The 16,984-nt window shown below is 40.3% G+C and overlaps 1 protein-coding gene across 1 annotated transcript; it reads right to left on the reverse strand.

The window, feature by feature from the left end:
• Nucleotides 1–7,274: 7,274 nt before the first annotated feature.
• LOC116001243 lies at nucleotides 7,275–7,729 on the reverse strand. Its single transcript, XM_031241131.1, has 2 exons — nucleotides 7,547–7,729; nucleotides 7,275–7,457 (listed from the first exon to the last, which is right to left on the reverse strand). Exons 1-2 carry the CDS (start codon nucleotides 7,727–7,729, stop codon nucleotides 7,275–7,277), a joined length of 366 nt encoding a protein of 121 aa, XP_031096991.1.
• Between the last annotated feature and the right edge of the window lie 9,255 nt (nucleotides 7,730–16,984).

The following is a 16,984-nucleotide window of genomic DNA, read 5'->3' on the forward strand; positions in this document are numbered from 1 at the left end:
TGGCAAAGTGACATGGGAAGTATAGTATTTGAAACAATCGTTATACCCTGCACCACGGTGCACATAGCAATGTGCACCACGTACGTCAAACGACGTCGTTTTGGTGTTAGTAGACGCGGACGCGAATGACTTAGGGAATTCATATCTATAATACACATAATTATTATCTATAATACACAGAACGTTTGCCTAGAATACACAGAATGTTTGCCCAGAATACACAGAATATTGACACAAAATATACAGATGTTAGTGTATGCGAATGAATCCAGAGAATTCATTATCTATAATACACATAATCATTATATAGAATACACAGAAGGTTTACCTAGAATACACAGAATGTTTGCCATAATACACAGAATATTGATGCACATAATACACAGAACTCATCCTCCTAACATTCGAATGCACAAACACATCACAACTTCTGTTAATAACATGAATACACATAATATTTACACAAAATACACAGAACTCATCCTCCTAAACATTCGAATGCACAAACACATTACAACATGTGTTACTAACATGAAATCACAACATGTGTTACTAACATGAATACACATAACGGTTGCCTATAATACACAGAACGGTTGCCTAGAATACACAGAATGATTGCCTGGAATACACAGAATATTAACATAAATACAGAGACTGGCCGAAACGGGAAACGTGATTTCCAAAAAAAAACGGACGATTAGTTTACAATGCTCAAAACGACGTCGTTTAGGTACGTGGTGCACATTGCTATGTGCACCGTGGTGCACAGTATAATTTGCCTATTTGAAACTCTTTTTTTATTTTCTTTTTCAATGTCAATTTGTATTGGATCTTTTGCAAATTTGCAATCCGGGCTTTTATACCTTTTTATTTTTTTTTGTTTGTTTATTTCATTTCTTTTGTTTTTTTTTTCATATTTTATTTATTAGTTTCTTTTTTTTATTTTGTGTGCATTATTTATTTTTTTTAAATTTTTTGATTTTTTATTTATATGTAATAAAAAAAATTTAATGACGGTTTTATAAATTGGTTTTTAAAAATTACGGTTTTAGATTTTTAGTATTGCTATTTTTAATATTTAAAAGAGTTTACCTTCGAGAGATAAAACTAATGAGCTCAACGGATATATGTGGAACAGCTAACTTTGGACATTAATGTTAGCCACGTGGTCTTCGGTTACTGACGGTTTTCCGTTCTTAAAGGCTTTATCTTGATGAGTGGGAGCATGCTTATATAAATATCATCTCTTTATATCCCACTATCCAAAACCGTATTATATCTTACCAAAATACCCTTATCATACCTTACATACATAACCGTTATAAAAGGGCATTTCTGACCTTTTAATTCTTTTAAATTAACCGGGATCCCTTTTTCGGGTCAAGCTCTTAACCCTACCCATATATCCAACCTGAATCCACATGATATAAAAGCCAATTTCTTCTTCTTCACCCGGATTCAAGCTCAAACCGAATACCCAAAACCCCCAAATCCTAAACACTGTACACAATCCCTCCAACACCTCAAACAATGGCATCTGAATCATCATCATAATCTTTCGATGCATACCAGAGGGAGCTGGAACACATACGCTCTCAGATAAAACAAGTCAAGGCGGGGAGTATCCTTGACAGAGATGGTTTCGTTGCTCACTCGACGAACCCAACGATGGCGGAGAAAGTCCTGAAGAAGTTCGAAAAAGCAGGACTTATGAAATACATGACACACGACTACCAAACCATTCATGAACTCGACTTCACTGAATGGTTCGCGAATGCCAAGGTCACGAAGGGCAAAATAGAGAGTCGGTTCAATAAGATCCATATCACGACCTCTGTTGGTGACCTCAGAGCGGCATTCGACTTCGCGACGTCGGAGGAAGCAGTCCAGCACCTCTCGGATTACGACTTGGACAAGCAAGCTTTTTGGGATAAAATCCGACTGGAGACTGCACCGCCCAGAGCATCCTCTGCCCTCCGCAAGTTCCACCTAAAGGAGAGGTTTGCTCTTGCTGCCGACCTTATCATGAAATTCGTGCTCGGCAAGGTGTCTGGAACTGATGAGATTAATCTGGACATCCTCAAAATCCTCCACGCCATCTGGAACAACAACAAAATGGACTGGGCACATATCATCTTCAATTTCCTTCAACAGCAAGTGCAGAGCTCAGTCTCCAACACCAACCTAACGATCAGTAAAAAGGTTGGTTTCGGTTTTGTTGTTCAATATCTTTTAAGTCTGAAGGGCTTAGAACTGAGGGAAGGGTGAGAGGTTCATCGGAATACCTATATGGGTAGGACGAAATCTCAAGCTCCAAAGTCTAAAGGTGTTAAGGTTACACCTTCTCCCTCAAAGCCTAAAGGAAGGGGTAAAACGAAAGCCCCAGCCAAGGAGAAGGAATCTGATGGTGAGCCTTTGGATACCCTGATCAAGAAGGTTGCCTTGCCAAAGAGGGCTAAAAAGGCCAAAACTATCACTCAAATTCGAGAGGTAACACCTTCAGCAATCCAAGTACCATTCGAAGACAGGGCACAAGCCTAGGGGGAACCTCAGGCTACACTGGCCACTGAGGTTGAGAGAATGCCCCCTACCAGGTCCCTGTCAGGAGCTTTCTGTGTTGATCTACATGCTGATGATGGTGCTGGCTTTGCTGATGAATCCTTGGCTATACCTCGAGAGGAAGCTCGAGAGATTGAAGGTACTGGGATCAGTGATCCAGTACACACAGATGTTGAGGAACCACGAGATGTGGTTCGAGAGATAACAGTGGAAGCTGCATCGGCAACAGAAATCCTGTCTACTAACTCTGATGAGCTGAATGCTGAAATCACTTCTCAGTTGGATCAAAGTACTGAAAATATGTCTAGCTTGGATGACTTCTCCAGAGTGCTTCGATGGATCAACTGGAGAACAGGTCCGATTGATCAACTGGTTTCGAGAGCAGCAGATATGGTGGCTGAGGAGGACTTTGCTTTAAATTGGTTAAACCTCACTGCAATCCCAGCCAATGAACTTCTGAATCTTGCCCATGAGATGCACGTGACCAGGAGAAATCTTGGTCGATCTGACAAAGGGAAGGGCATAGCTGTTGATGCGCAAGAAGCTGAAGCCGAGCCTGTAGTGGATCCTGAATTAGAAGCTCAATTTCAAGAAGATATCAGGCTCGCCACTGCATTATCCTTGGGACATCAAGTAGAGGATACGAGAGGTCCAGGAGAGACCTCTGGGATTGCTCGAAATGATTCTGAGAACCCAATACCAACAGCCGCAATCCCCTTGTCCCAAGTAAATTTCTCTGCTCTGGACGAACAGGTAGCAGCTTCGAGAGGTGAATCCGAGACCTCGGAAGCACTTGAGGTGGCCCCTAACACTGTTCTTCTTTTGCCACCACCTGAGTCCACACCCTCGAATGACAACGATGAAGCACAGATAGTTCGAGAGGGTGATATTCCGTTGCTCCAACTCCCAGGCTTTCCCATCGCTATGGAACTACCTTCACCATTCCTACTACCAGATGACACAGCATCAACCTTTGCAGCTAGGATGGTCGAAAGAGAAAGGTGGAGTGCACCAGCTGCTCCTGAAACAATAGTAATTCCTGACTCACCTGAGCAAGCTGAGGTGCGATCTGATGAGCAACGAGAGCAGAATGTCCAAAGTCCTGCTGGTTCGAGAAGTACTGAAGAGGACGATGCAACCATCAAAGGTGGAAACAGGGAAGCACCTGTCGAAACTTCGTCTCAAACCTCACTAGCAGATGACCAAGTTCCCAGCACTGGTTCGAGAGGTGACGCTGTGGGGGAACCTTCATTGGATGGAAACCGGGAAGCACCTGATATGGAGCTACCTTCGAGCTCTGATCCCTATGTCCCTGCTGGCCCTCAGAAACCCAATCGAGAGGTGGACTCGCAAATGCAAGTCATGGGTGGAAATCTGGAAGCACCCAAGTCCCCTTCGACTAAAGGTACTTCTTCTCCTTCAACTTCTGATTATGATCAAAAGGCCGAACAAGCTTTCATTGGCGAGGTGCGTCAATTCATGGCCGATCACTCTCAGAAGATGGCTCAGATCGAGCGCATACTGACCATTGTTCGCAACGCTGCAATGCCTGCGGCTGGCACAAGTGAATCTCAAGCCAGCCATGACGAACTTCTCGAACAGGCAGTATGGGCTGAGGATGCAGCACGGAAAGCTGCAGATGAAGCTGCTGTAGCTCGAGCAGAGGCTGAAGGTGCGAGAGCTGAATTAGCTGAGATACGAGCAGAGCTTCGAGCCTTCCAATATTCCAGTGAACTTCGACAGGACGTGATGAAAGCACTACTCGATGATCTGTCGAACCAAGTGCCTGCCCAACTTCAAGCACTCTTCGAAGGCATGTCCACCCTCCTTTCCCGAGCCGATGATGCCACCAAGGGGGAAAATAATACTCAGGGAAGGACATCAACAACTAGCAAGAAAAGGGTAGCAAGTGAACCAGCTGGACCTCCTCCAAAAGTTCCAAAGTCATTGAGCAAACAACTGGAGGAAGCGAAAATGCAGAAATCTTAAGGGTCCAGCATACACTGGAAATGGAAAGAAGGAGACAAGAAGACAGAGAAAGGAGAAGAAAAAGACAAGAACAACAAACGGCCAAAGAGAAGAGAGATGAGCAATTTATGAAAAACTTTAAGTCAGGGTTCAAAGAAGACTCAACTGAGTACCTCAATGGAATCATAGTAAGTCTTCTTGCCAAAACTGACTTATCTCTTCATAGCGGCCTTAATCCTCTGGAATGCATCGAATGGTGGAGAGATGGGGTGATTGAAGGCAGCTTCATAGGTGAAGCTTTTATAAATTACCTTCACCTGGACGTTTAAGATAAATATCTAGAGCAGGTGAACTCCAAGGATCCCATCAAGACACGAGCAGCCATAAACGAGAAGAGGAAAGCAGACAAGCAGTAAGCTCTCGATGTCTACATGCATTCGAAATTCATGTTGTTCTTTATCTTCTTTCTTTTTTGCTATTTCATGTAAAACATTCCCTTATATTAATGTATATATCTTTTGCTGGGGGTGTTGCGTGAGTTCTTACTTCATGATTTAGCAGATTAGTTCACTTGTCAAACTTACCGTATGCGCTGAAAATAAAATCAATGATCTTTTCTTGCTAATCAGGCATACAAGTATAAGTGTTGGCATCATCAAAAAGGGGGAAATTGTTAGGAACATAATGTAATAGGTTTTGATGATACCAAAATGTATTTTAGAATCCCCTAAGTCTCGAAAGATAGGAATCAATGTAAGTTCGACAAGTAAACTAAGAGCGAAAATACAACCGGGTAACTTGAGCTCAACTCGGAAAATATTTAAGCTTAAGGTAAACTTGTGTGAACATCTTAGAAAGTCTCGTGTTGTAATCTTATAGATAGATCAGAAGAAGACACGGGACAACACTGGAGGAATAAGGGTCTGCGAGACATCAACTGAGTCTCGAGACATAAGCAGAGTCCGAGAGATAGGATCTCTCAGTACAACAACCCAGTTCGAGACATAAGCAGAGTTCGAGAGATAGATCTCTCGATACATGGGGATCAAGACATCAAACAATCGAGACATCAATCTTGGTCTCGATAAACTGACATTTCTCCAAAAGGCTGAATGACGGTCAGGAAGCATGAATAAAGTTTGGAGAAGAAGAATATCATGGAGATAAAATATTAAGGAGGTGCCAGAAGTGGATGCCACATCAGAATTCCACAACAAACGGATAGAAGGTGCATTAATCCAAAGTCGGTCTTATTCCCTAGAACGAGGATCAATGGGAATTTAAAAAGAGTAACTTTTACCAAAAGTAGCAAGTGGAGCATGGACTCAAGAAAGTGGATTATGGAATATCCACTACCAAACAAAAGGTTCAAGTTACAAGACCACCACTCCATGAAAAACGCTGAAAAGATGCAAGTCCCATACACAGCATGGGAGACAAATCTCAAATGGAATAATTTTCCCTCCAACGGAATTATTCCTTAACTCTCATATAAAAAGGACGTGAAGACACAAGTTCACAGTGGGAAGTTTCGTCAGAGGAAGTTAGTTCATTCTGAAAATCTTAAGAGGTGTCTAATTCAAACGTTCAAGTGCTAGTGCTCAATCCGGAATATCATCCTGATATTCAAAATAGCGAGAGAACACATATAAGTGTTTGAGAGAGTTACAAAGCTTAAACTGCCACACATCTAGAAGGTGACCGAAGCTGCTCTACATTGAAGCTGATTCAACGATAGCTTGTGGTCAGATTGGAGCTTGTTACATTCAACCGTGACAACCAAAGGTCATTGCTTTGGATTAAGCAAGAAGAGGCGGAGTAACCTGGCAGCTGTCTAGTGAAGATCCTGAGGCTTGAGGCGGGCTTGGTGATCAAAGCTCAAGTGCTCGATAGGTGGAGTAACAAGAAGCGGGGCGAAAAACCTGAGGCTTGAGGCGGGCTTCGTGATCAAAGCTCAAGCGCTTGACATTGTACTAAAAAGGGAAGTTTTAGTGCAATCCTTCCAGGGAGTTTCTGGAAGAAGAGTGGACGTAGGCGGGTTGGCCGAACCACTTAAAAATCTCTCTCACATTTACTTTCTGCTTTTATCTCTCGCTATCTAACTCTCGAACTACACTGCATATAACCGCACCTCTCGAACTAACTCAAACTTGTGCTAACTAAAAGGGGATAACTTTTCTGCTGCGCATAAAACTTTGTCTTCATCTTGTGAGGTATCGGACCTAAACATCCTAAGTCCAATACACACGAGAAGTCGAAAAAGATTTGCAAAATCTTATACAAGTCTATTCACCCCCCCCCCTTCTAGACTTGTACCCCATCCCCTTGGGACCAACACATTTTTATTGTGTATTTATGGTTGATTGACAGTATGTATGCTATGATTGATAGTGTGTATTTTATGCTATGATTGATAGTGTGTAAATATGACAGTATTTATGGTTCATTCTGTTTGGTCATAAACCAAAACCCAACTGCCAAAAACCAACAGCCATAAACCATACACCATAGGCCATAAACCAAAAACCAAAATCCAAAATCCAAAATCCAAAAGCCATCAACCATAAACCAAAAACCAAAATCCATTAACCATAAGCCATACACCATAGGCCATTAACCATTAATCAATTTCATTACAATTCACTCTTATGGGAGCATATATACATGCTTGCTCCCATTTCTCCCTACGGTACTAATAAAATAAGAAATTATGACTAAAATCATGCCAACTACAGCTAAGATCCTCATGGATGTGCATTTTCCACTCCTACGAATATATTTGATTTCAGTATCTTCCCGAGACTTCTCAGCTTCGATTTTAACTTTACATTTTCTTCTTCAATTTTGTTAATTCTCCTCAAAAGCCCAGGTATAATCCTCTTTGATCTAGGGCACATTGGTGGATCATACCACCTCATGAATCCATCCTGAAAATATTGCAAACACAAAAAAAAAACCCTAAGATCCATTCTCTGACCCGGTCAATTACAAAAAAAAAATAAAATTAATTACTAACCTTATGTCTTGAACATTCCCAATACCTCCTACCCGGGTTTTCATTTGTCCAAGATGTTCTCAAAACCATTTCTTGACCGCATCCACAAACTTCAACCGAAATGCATTCTCCATACAAATAGCACTTCCTCCTAACAGTTGAAGAACCAGAACAGTTTGAGGATGCACCAAGAGAGCCTTCCATTGAATTAATCTGAGAATGGTGAAGAACATTGTTGCCTGTGATCTTTGCTTTGAGTGTTTTTTTTTGTAATGTGAATCTGCAAATGGTGAAGGAGGCCGTTGCTAAGCTTTATTATACTGTTTGATTAAGCCATGGACCTAAAAGGACGGAAATACCCCTCCATTTCACGGCTGCCAAACGAATTGCCTAACGGTGGACCAATATTGTCCACTTTTAATAAAGGCAGGGCAAAATGTGGACAAAATAATAAATCCGGACTAAAACTGTCCAACGCACTATAAGTCTAGGACCAAAAAAGGAATTAACTCCTAATTTTACTATATCATTATAACAATATCTATTATAACCATATATTCTGAATTATTTATTCTCATCCTCTATTGACAACAATTGTAGTAATTGCCATTGACAAACTCCCAAAACAATTTGTCTCAACAACGAATGGAAATCAAAAAATCAAAAACTTCATTGTTGTGGATGAAAAGTAAGTGCACTAATCTATTATTCTTGTTAAATTATAAATAAATTAGTAGTTACAACCAAAAATAATACTTGTGCATTTCTTTAATTTAGAATTAGTTGTCTATAATACCTTTATTCAAAAAAAATTATTCATTATCAAAAACTTATAAAAGAGATAATTTCATTAGTTATTTGTTTTTATTTTCTAAAATGTAATGATTTTGTACCTTCAAATTCATTAATTAATTATATTACTACATTGTCTATTGTCTTCTCTTTACACATCTTGTCATTAAATATCAAAGTTACAATACAAAATAATGTTATATATATTTTTACCAAGTATTTTATTAATACCATAGAAAAAAATAAAAAACATTTTGAAGTCAATCATATTATCTACTTGGGGAGGATTTGTTGACAAAGAAAGTATTCAAATAAACCAAGAAATTGAAGTGGGAAACTACTCCGTAATATCTTTGGACTACATGCATCACAATTGTTCAATTTAAAGGTAAATCATATTTTTTTTATTAAAATGATTTAAAATGTATATATTTTTACTACTTTATATAATCTTATTCCTTAAATAAACTAGGAATTTCTCTATCCACAGGAACTCATTCAACAATAATGGTTGAACCAAAAGTAACCAAAAGTACCTCGAGCTAACACCTAAAGGACTAGTATGCTTTTATATATGTTGATAATAATATCTAAATGGTAATTAGATCATTATCTTACGTAGCTATATTTAAAACTCATTATTAAAAATGTCAATGTACAGTAATAGAACATCGTGACACACTTGACGCATTGAAAAGATGCCGAGACTATAATAATGTTGCACTCAATCTTGCAAATCCAGAAATTGAAGAAATTTCAAAAGTAGTCACTGTTGCAGCATTTATTGATCCTGTATGTAAAATACTTATTGTGCATCCTTGAAATATATTAGAATTAATATAATTTTCAATTCATTTCATTTTCTAGACTTAACCTTCTTGGATTACAGACAAAATCAGCATCAACCTTGACAACAAAATCACTTGATATATAGGATGTAGCCACTGTTTAGAAAAAGTTTATGCACAAAGTGACAAACTATTTAACTACATGCGGTGAAAAGATAGCCAGTTAAACAGCATGCATTGTGGCTAAAACTAATTGGCAACCTTTTCATCACAATGCATGCAGTTAAATAGTTTGTTACTTTGTGCATAAACCTTTTTTTAAACAGTGGCTATATCCTATATACCAAGTGTTTTGGTTGTCAAGGTTGATGCTTATTTTGCCTTTAATCCAAGTAAGTTAAGTCTAGAAAATAAAATAAATTGAAAATTTATATTAGTTCTAATGCACTTAAAGGATGCACAATAAGCATTTTACATACAACATCAATTAATGCTGCAAATGTGACTATTTTTGAAATTTCTTCACTTTCTAGATTTGCAAGATTGAGTGTATGTAGCATAGTTGTAGTCTCGGCATCTTTTCAATGCGTCAAGTGTGTCACGATGTTCTATTACCATACATTGACATTTTTAATAATGATTTTTAAATATAGCTACGGAAGATAATGATCTAATTACCATTTACATATTATTATCAACATAAAATTAAAGCATATTAGTCCTTTATGTGTTATGTTTGAGGTACTTTTGGTTCAACTATTATTGTTGAATGAGTTCTTGTGGATAGAGAAATTCTTAGTTTATTTAAGGAATAAGATTAGATAAGGTATGGTAGTAAAAATTTATACATTTTAAATCATTTTAATAAAGAAATACGATTTACCTTTAAATTGAACAACTGTGATGTAGTCCATAGATATTACGAGTTAGTTTCACACTTCAATTTCTTGGGTTATTTGAATACACTCTTTGTTAACAAATTCTCCCCAAGTAGTTAATATGATTGGCTTCAAACTGTTTTTTTTTATTTTTTCCATGGTATTAATAAAATACTTGGTAAATAAATATATAACATTATTTTTTATTATAACTTTGATATTTAATTACAAGATAATATAAAAAGAAGACAATCGACAATATAGTGAATATAATTAATTAATGAATTTGAAGGTATGGAATCTTTATATTGTAGAAAATAAAGACAAAATAACTAATGAAATTATATCTCTTTTTTAATTTTTTGATAATGAATAAAATTGTTTTGAATAAATTAAACACATTGTAGACATTTAATTATAAATTAAAGAAATACATATGTATTAATTTTGGTTGTGGCTACTAAATTATTTAATTTAATAAGAGTAATAGAGTGGGGTACTTACTTTTCATCCACAACAATGAAGTGATTGATTTTTTGATTTCCATTCATTGTTGAAAAAAATTGTTTTGGGAGTTTGTCAATGACAATTGCTACAATTGTTGTCAATAGAGGATAATGATAAATAATTCGAAATATATGGTTACAATGGATATTGTTATAATGATATAGTATAAATTAACTTACAAATATCTTTAGAAGTTTTCATGCATTGATAAAATTCTGAGAATGATGTGTAAACTTGTTCAATTGGAGTCAGTGGGGTGTCAATATTAAAAGCTATAGAGGCTTGGAGTCAGTCAGTGTAGTTCAAATGGTCCATGTTTTCCATCAATCATCTTCTCCTTGATGCTCTCCACCCAATTGTCCTCTTCTTGTGCTCGTTTAATTTCCCCAAATAGGGTTGGAGTGGCCGACATGTAATATAATTTCTTTTCTTGTTCCTCCTGACCGCATATTTTCACTTCCAGATTGAGTCCTTGAAACTCCTTACATAACTGCTCGGGTAATATCCAAAGGGCATGGTTTGTCTTCCGGTTCAAAGCATCAGCTACCTTGTTTGCCTTGCCCTCGTGATATTGAATTTCCAAATCATAGTCCTTAATCAACTCCAACCATCTCCTTTGTCTTAAATTGAGATCCCTCTGGGTGAAGATATATTTTAAACTCTTGTGATCTGTATAAATCTTGCATGAGACTCCATAGAGATAGTGTCGCCAAATTTTGAGAGCGAATACCACTGCTGCCAGCTCCAAGTCATGTGTCGGGTAGTTAGCTTCATGAGGTTTCAATTGTCGAGAAGCATATGCTATTACCCTTCCATCTTGCATGAGGACACATCCTAGTCCTTTGTGAGACGCATCAGTATACAGCTCATAACCTTCCGTTCCAACAGGTAGAGTTAACACTGGAGCGGTTGTCAACCTCTTCTTAAGCTCCTGGAATGCCTGCTCGCATTCTCCATTCCAACTATACTTGGTCGTCTTTTTGAGCAAGTTCGTCAGTGGTCTTGCTATCTTTGAGAAGTCCTGAACAAACCTTCGGTAATAACCCGCCAAACCTAAGAAACTGCGGACTTCCGTAACTGATTTGGGCACTTCCCATTCAATTACAGCTTGTATCTTGGCTGGATCTACCCTTATTCCTTCCTCGGTGATTACGTGTCCAAGAAATGCGACTTCTCTCTTCCAAAATTCGGATTTTGAAAGCTTTGCGAAAAGTTTCTTTTCCCTCAGTGTCTGTAACACTTTCCTGAGATGTTCCTCGTGTTCCTCCGGTGTCTTAGAGTAGACCAAGATGTCATCTATGAAAGCAACAACGAATTTATCCAGGTACGGAAGGAAAATTCGGTTCATCAAATCCATAAAGGTTCCTGGGGCGTTAGTCACTCCGAATGGCATGACCGTGAATTCATAGTGTCCGTATCTCGTCCGAAACGCCGTTTTAGGCACATCCTCTTTCGCTACTCGCACTTGGTGATACCCTGACCGTAGGTCAATCTTCGAGAATACACCCGCTCCTTTCAATTGATCAAATAGGTCATCGATCCTGGGCAACGGGTACTTATTCTTTACTGTGACTCGATTGAGTTCCCTATAGTTAATGCACAGTCTAAGACTCCCATCCTTCTTCTTCACGAACAACTCTGGTGCGCCCCAGGGTGATACGCTTGGTCTAATAAATCATTTTTCCAACAACTCTGCCAATTGTGCTTTCAGCTCCTCCATCTCTTTGGGTGCCATCCGATAAGGCGCTTTTGAGATAGGCGAGGTTCCTGGTACAAGATCAATGGTGAATTCCACTTCCCTTTCTGGCAGCATCTCAGTGAGATCGTCGGGGAATACGTCAGGAAATTCGCATACAATTGGAATTCAGTCCATCTCGAGTTCTTCTACTTCGGCGTCCTGCACCAAGCAGAGATACGCTTCACATCCCTGGCGAACGTACTTCTATAGTTTCTGCATCGTCAACAACCTTGATTCGGGTTGCTTGTCAATTCCCCGGTAGGATATTCTCCTTCCCTTTGGTCCTTGCAGGACAATTTTTCGCTCATTACACACGATCCGAGCTTTGTACTTATCCAACCAATCCATCCCGAGTACTACATCGATGCCTTCAAGTTCAAAACGAATAAGGTTTCTAGGACAGTTAAATCCCGCTATTTCTATCGCAACATCGTCATAACCATCCTTACAGGATACTACTACTCCCAAAACCGTTGTGACATTTAAATCTAACTTGGCAGTAGGCCTTAACTTTAGTTTATTAGCGAACGCAGAGGATATAAATGAATTGGTAGCCCCTGTATCAAATAGGACTAATCCAAGTACTGAGTTTATGGGGAATGTACCAGATACGGCGTCGCTAGCCTGAGCCTGAGCGCTATTGACGACGTAAATCCTGCCTTGTTTCTCTCCGCTGCTTTCTCCCATCACTTGCTTTCCCTTGTGGTTGGAACCAAACGTGGTGTTCGCTGGTCTTCCCAGATTCACAGACTGGGAATTGGTCCTCCTGTCTTCTTCTCCTGCGGGTTTTTGGCCGGCATTCCCATTGAATCTCCTTCCTTGATTCACATTCTGCAGAGGTTTTTGGGGACTGTCTTCCTGACTTCGGCACTGAAAAGATTTGTGCCCCAGGAGACCACACTTGTAACATCTAAACTTCATTCCTTGACAGTTTTCTCCGGGATGATTCCTCCCACATCTTGGGCAAGCAGGACGATTCCCCTGATTGACTCCTTCTCTTCCTCGTACTGGATTGAAGCTGCCTTGGTTGGCCTTTTTGTTTCCTGCCGGAAACTTTCGAGACTTGTCATCAACTTTCCTCTTGCTTCGGCCGTAGACTTCCTGTTGGTCCAGGTACACTTGATAATGATCCGAGGCTCTATCATACGCCTCTTTCAAGGTAGAGCACATGAATGGTGCGATCATTCCCCTTATGCTCCAGTCCAATCTTCGAACGAATCTCCTTGCCTTACTTGCCTCGTCAGGTACGATCTCTTGAGCAAAACGCATCAGCTCAACGTATTGGTCATAATATTCCTGGATAGTTGTTCCCTTCTGTTTCAGTCGCAGAAACTCCTCACATTTAATCCCTTTAATACGCTCGGTGTAGAATTGTTCACTTAATTCCAGCTTGAATTCTTCCCAACCAAACGCTGGGTCTTGCAAGAGATCGGGTCCGACTGTCGCCCACCAATTGTCTGCGGCTTTCGTCAGGTAATAGACTGTAGAGGATACTCGTTGATTCGCAGGACAATTCACTGCGTTGAGCAACTTATCGAACGTTCGGATCCACTCCTCCAAAATCACCGGATCTTTTTCACCTGCGTAGTACGGCGGTTGTCGGTTGGCGATTGCCTTAGCAAAATCCACCCTTGGCTGTCCCTGGTTTTGGTTTTGACCTTGCTGAGATAGCATAAACTCAGCCATTCTCTCCATTGCCTGAGCCATATGATCTATTGCAGAGAGATTATTGTCGTTACCCGCAGACGCATTTCGTCTCGGCGGCATGTTTGCTGGATGATAACTCCGAATTAGTACTCGAGGTATAGAAGTTCTTACGGGATTAGCTAGTTAGGCAGTTAGTATAGCACCTACTCAAGTCCTATACAATCCTTCCTAACATTCACCCTTTTCATACCCTCTAATCAAGGGTTTCAAACACAGCATAATGATTATCAACACATTACGCTAGCAAGCTTACTCACAAAAGCTTAAGCAACCACATGCAGGAAAACACAAATATTGATCATATTATTCAACGACCAGAACCGTGAGATTCTGTAGAGTAAAAGTGGAATACCCCCTTCTTATGCCACCCGGCCTCCATTCCAGCTCTGCTCCGGACTTGTACTCGCTAAACTGTAACAATAACTTAGATTGGTCTTAACGAACCTAAGCTGACTTCGAAACTTGGTTAACTCGAAACTAGAGCTGACTCGAAAAAGTTTGACTTAGGATTCTGACTCGAAACAGGGCTCTGATACCAACTTGTAACACCCCGACTTGGCTGTACTGTACAGCCGGAGTAGTTACCGCCACACCTAGACTAAACCCAATCACATACAGATAGCTAAACTAGCTACCAAAATGTACCAAGGTTTTAATTACAGCCCATAAAAAGAGTTTGAACTAGACCCGACTTTACTAGTCATCCCAGAACTGGCATAGCTACAAAAGATATATATACACAAAAGGCTAGACTCGACTTCCCTTCCGCAGCACAACTAGTCTAACGAGTGGTACACCGGGCCAGTATAGGTGCCCCAAACGACGTGCCACTCACCCTCGAACCAGGTGATGTGGTCTAGAAACTTGCAAGTATTGATGTACATCATCCACTCCTCGTGATAATCTGGGGGACTCGGGTCCCACGGGTATGGATAGCGAACAACAAACTCGAGGGGATCATTATCGGGTAAAACCTCTATGGGATAAAACCCATAACTAGCCTGGATGACGTCAAGAGGACACAACGGTTCAACAGGGGCAGGTGACCAAACCGGTACCGCTGTTGAGACAGAAGTGGGAACAGGGTCGGGAGTACAAGTCAGAACTGGAGGATCTGGGGCATAGCCGGGAGCATACGGGTCACCATCAGGTATGTACTGTACGTAGTCATCGTAATCTAGGACCGGGAACTCAAACTCCGATGGATCGGAGTCCGCAGGGCTGCATGAGCCCACACTAGATTCCATCTGATAAAGGACACAATGAAGTGTAGTTAGCACGACGGCTAAGTAAGGAAATCCATTGTCACTCAAAAGTAAACAAAGGTTTCAAAAACAACATAATACTCAGAAGACGGTAAACTTTACCCATCAGTTGCGATCTACCTGCAATCAGATTATCAACAAAAGAAAGTATAGCATAGTATATGAGTGACAACAGCATATAATACTTTCATTTCCGAGAATTCCATCATTTAACTCAAAATAGTGGGTTCAACAACACACACTCACTTTACTTGTTCAAAACTCATGACATTTTATTCTGTGACCTAGTTACGGAGTAACTAGATTTTTATAGTTAGTAACATTTACTTAGTTTCCCCCTGGATAAGTGCAAGGCATATTTGGAATATTTTCAAGAACCTCGGGCCGCGGCACTCATGCCTCCCGCAGGTCAAACATCTCGATAACTTCCGGGCCACGGCTCACAAGCCTCCCGTGAAGTCAAACATTTCAATAACTTCCGGGCCACGGCTCCCGCAAGCCTCCCGTAAAGTCAAACATTTCAATAACTTTCGGGCCACGGCTCCCGCAGGCCTCCCGTAAAGTCAAACATTTCAATAACTTTCGGGCCACGGCTCACAAGCCTCCCGTAAAGTCATACATCTCAATAACTTTCGGGCCACGGCTCACAAGCCTCCCATAAAGTCAAACATCTCATTAACTTCCGGGCCACGGCTCCCGCAGGCCTCCCGTAAAGTCAAAACATCTCAACAACATTATCCAGAAACTAAGATTTTCAAAACATTCTTTCTTCCCTTGGGTTTAATTAGTATATTCACGCGATGACCCAAAACGATCATTCTCATCCAAATATGTTTCCAAAATACACATATTTGTCAATGACTTTTCGTTATGAAATTTCCAAGTGACAAGAATCACATTTATTTCTTAAAAACACAAATTTTCCCCAAATTGATGAACATAATTTACAAAATATTATTTGAGCTTTCAAAAATTGATTCGGTTGCCCGTAGGCCTTCCAAACATCATAACACTCGGGAGCGAAAACATCGGAAGGAGGTTCGGTCGGAAACGGAACCGCGTCGCGCAAACTCGCGGTTGTCCGCAGCGACGGACGCGTGCGTCCGGGCTGCGTCCGCTCGTTCGGCATTGCCGCCGAAATTCTGGGCGCCATGGACGCGCAGCGGACGCGCGTCCGTGGTCGCGTCCGGCCTTTCGGCCGTGACGCCGAGACTCTGGGCGCCGATGGACGCGCGTCCAAGGCCGCGTCCATCCGATTCTGCCAACTTCGGGCAGCAAAAACTGGGTTGTAACGCCCCGATTTTCCACTATTTTCACAAGTATAAGCTTATATGGACATAAATACAACATATACATGCATAAATTAGCTATGAACATGTATACAAAAATTACCAAAAATCAAAGTGTAGTTTCTTGAGCTAACTAGTAGATCCACAAACTTAACACAAGATTTCCACATAAAATTCCTAGTTTCACAATTTACTAGCATTTGTTCACTTTCAAGTGACTAAACCAACTTAAGGGATTCCTTACCTCCCATGTAGGTTCTACTACTGTAGACAAGTTGTGATCTCCTCCTCCAAAACTTTCACCGAAGATCCTGAACAAAAATCACCATAATAACAACATTTTCATGAATCCTTAGCTTAAACTTAAGTTCTAGGAAGGATTCCAGCCATATTAACCGAATAAAACCAAAGTCTTACCTGTTATGGAAGCACTTGTGTTGAAGAAAAAGCTATGGAGTTCTTGGATCACAATGTAGAAGAATGAGATTTTCTTCC

Source organism: Ipomoea triloba, chromosome 13 (assembly GCF_003576645.1).
Source record: "Ipomoea triloba cultivar NCNSP0323 chromosome 13, ASM357664v1".
Lineage (NCBI taxonomy): Eukaryota > Viridiplantae > Streptophyta > Magnoliopsida > Solanales > Convolvulaceae > Ipomoea > Ipomoea triloba.

Coding starts and splice junctions, on each gene's coding strand:
- LOC116001243 (XM_031241131.1), bottom strand. CDS start 7,729: ATGGAAGGCTCTCTTGGTGCATCCTCAAACTGTTCTGGTTCTTCAACT. Junction 7,458..7,546: donor GGGAATGTTCAAGACATAAG/GTTAGTAATTAA, acceptor CAATATTTTCAG/GATGGATTCATGAGGTGGTA.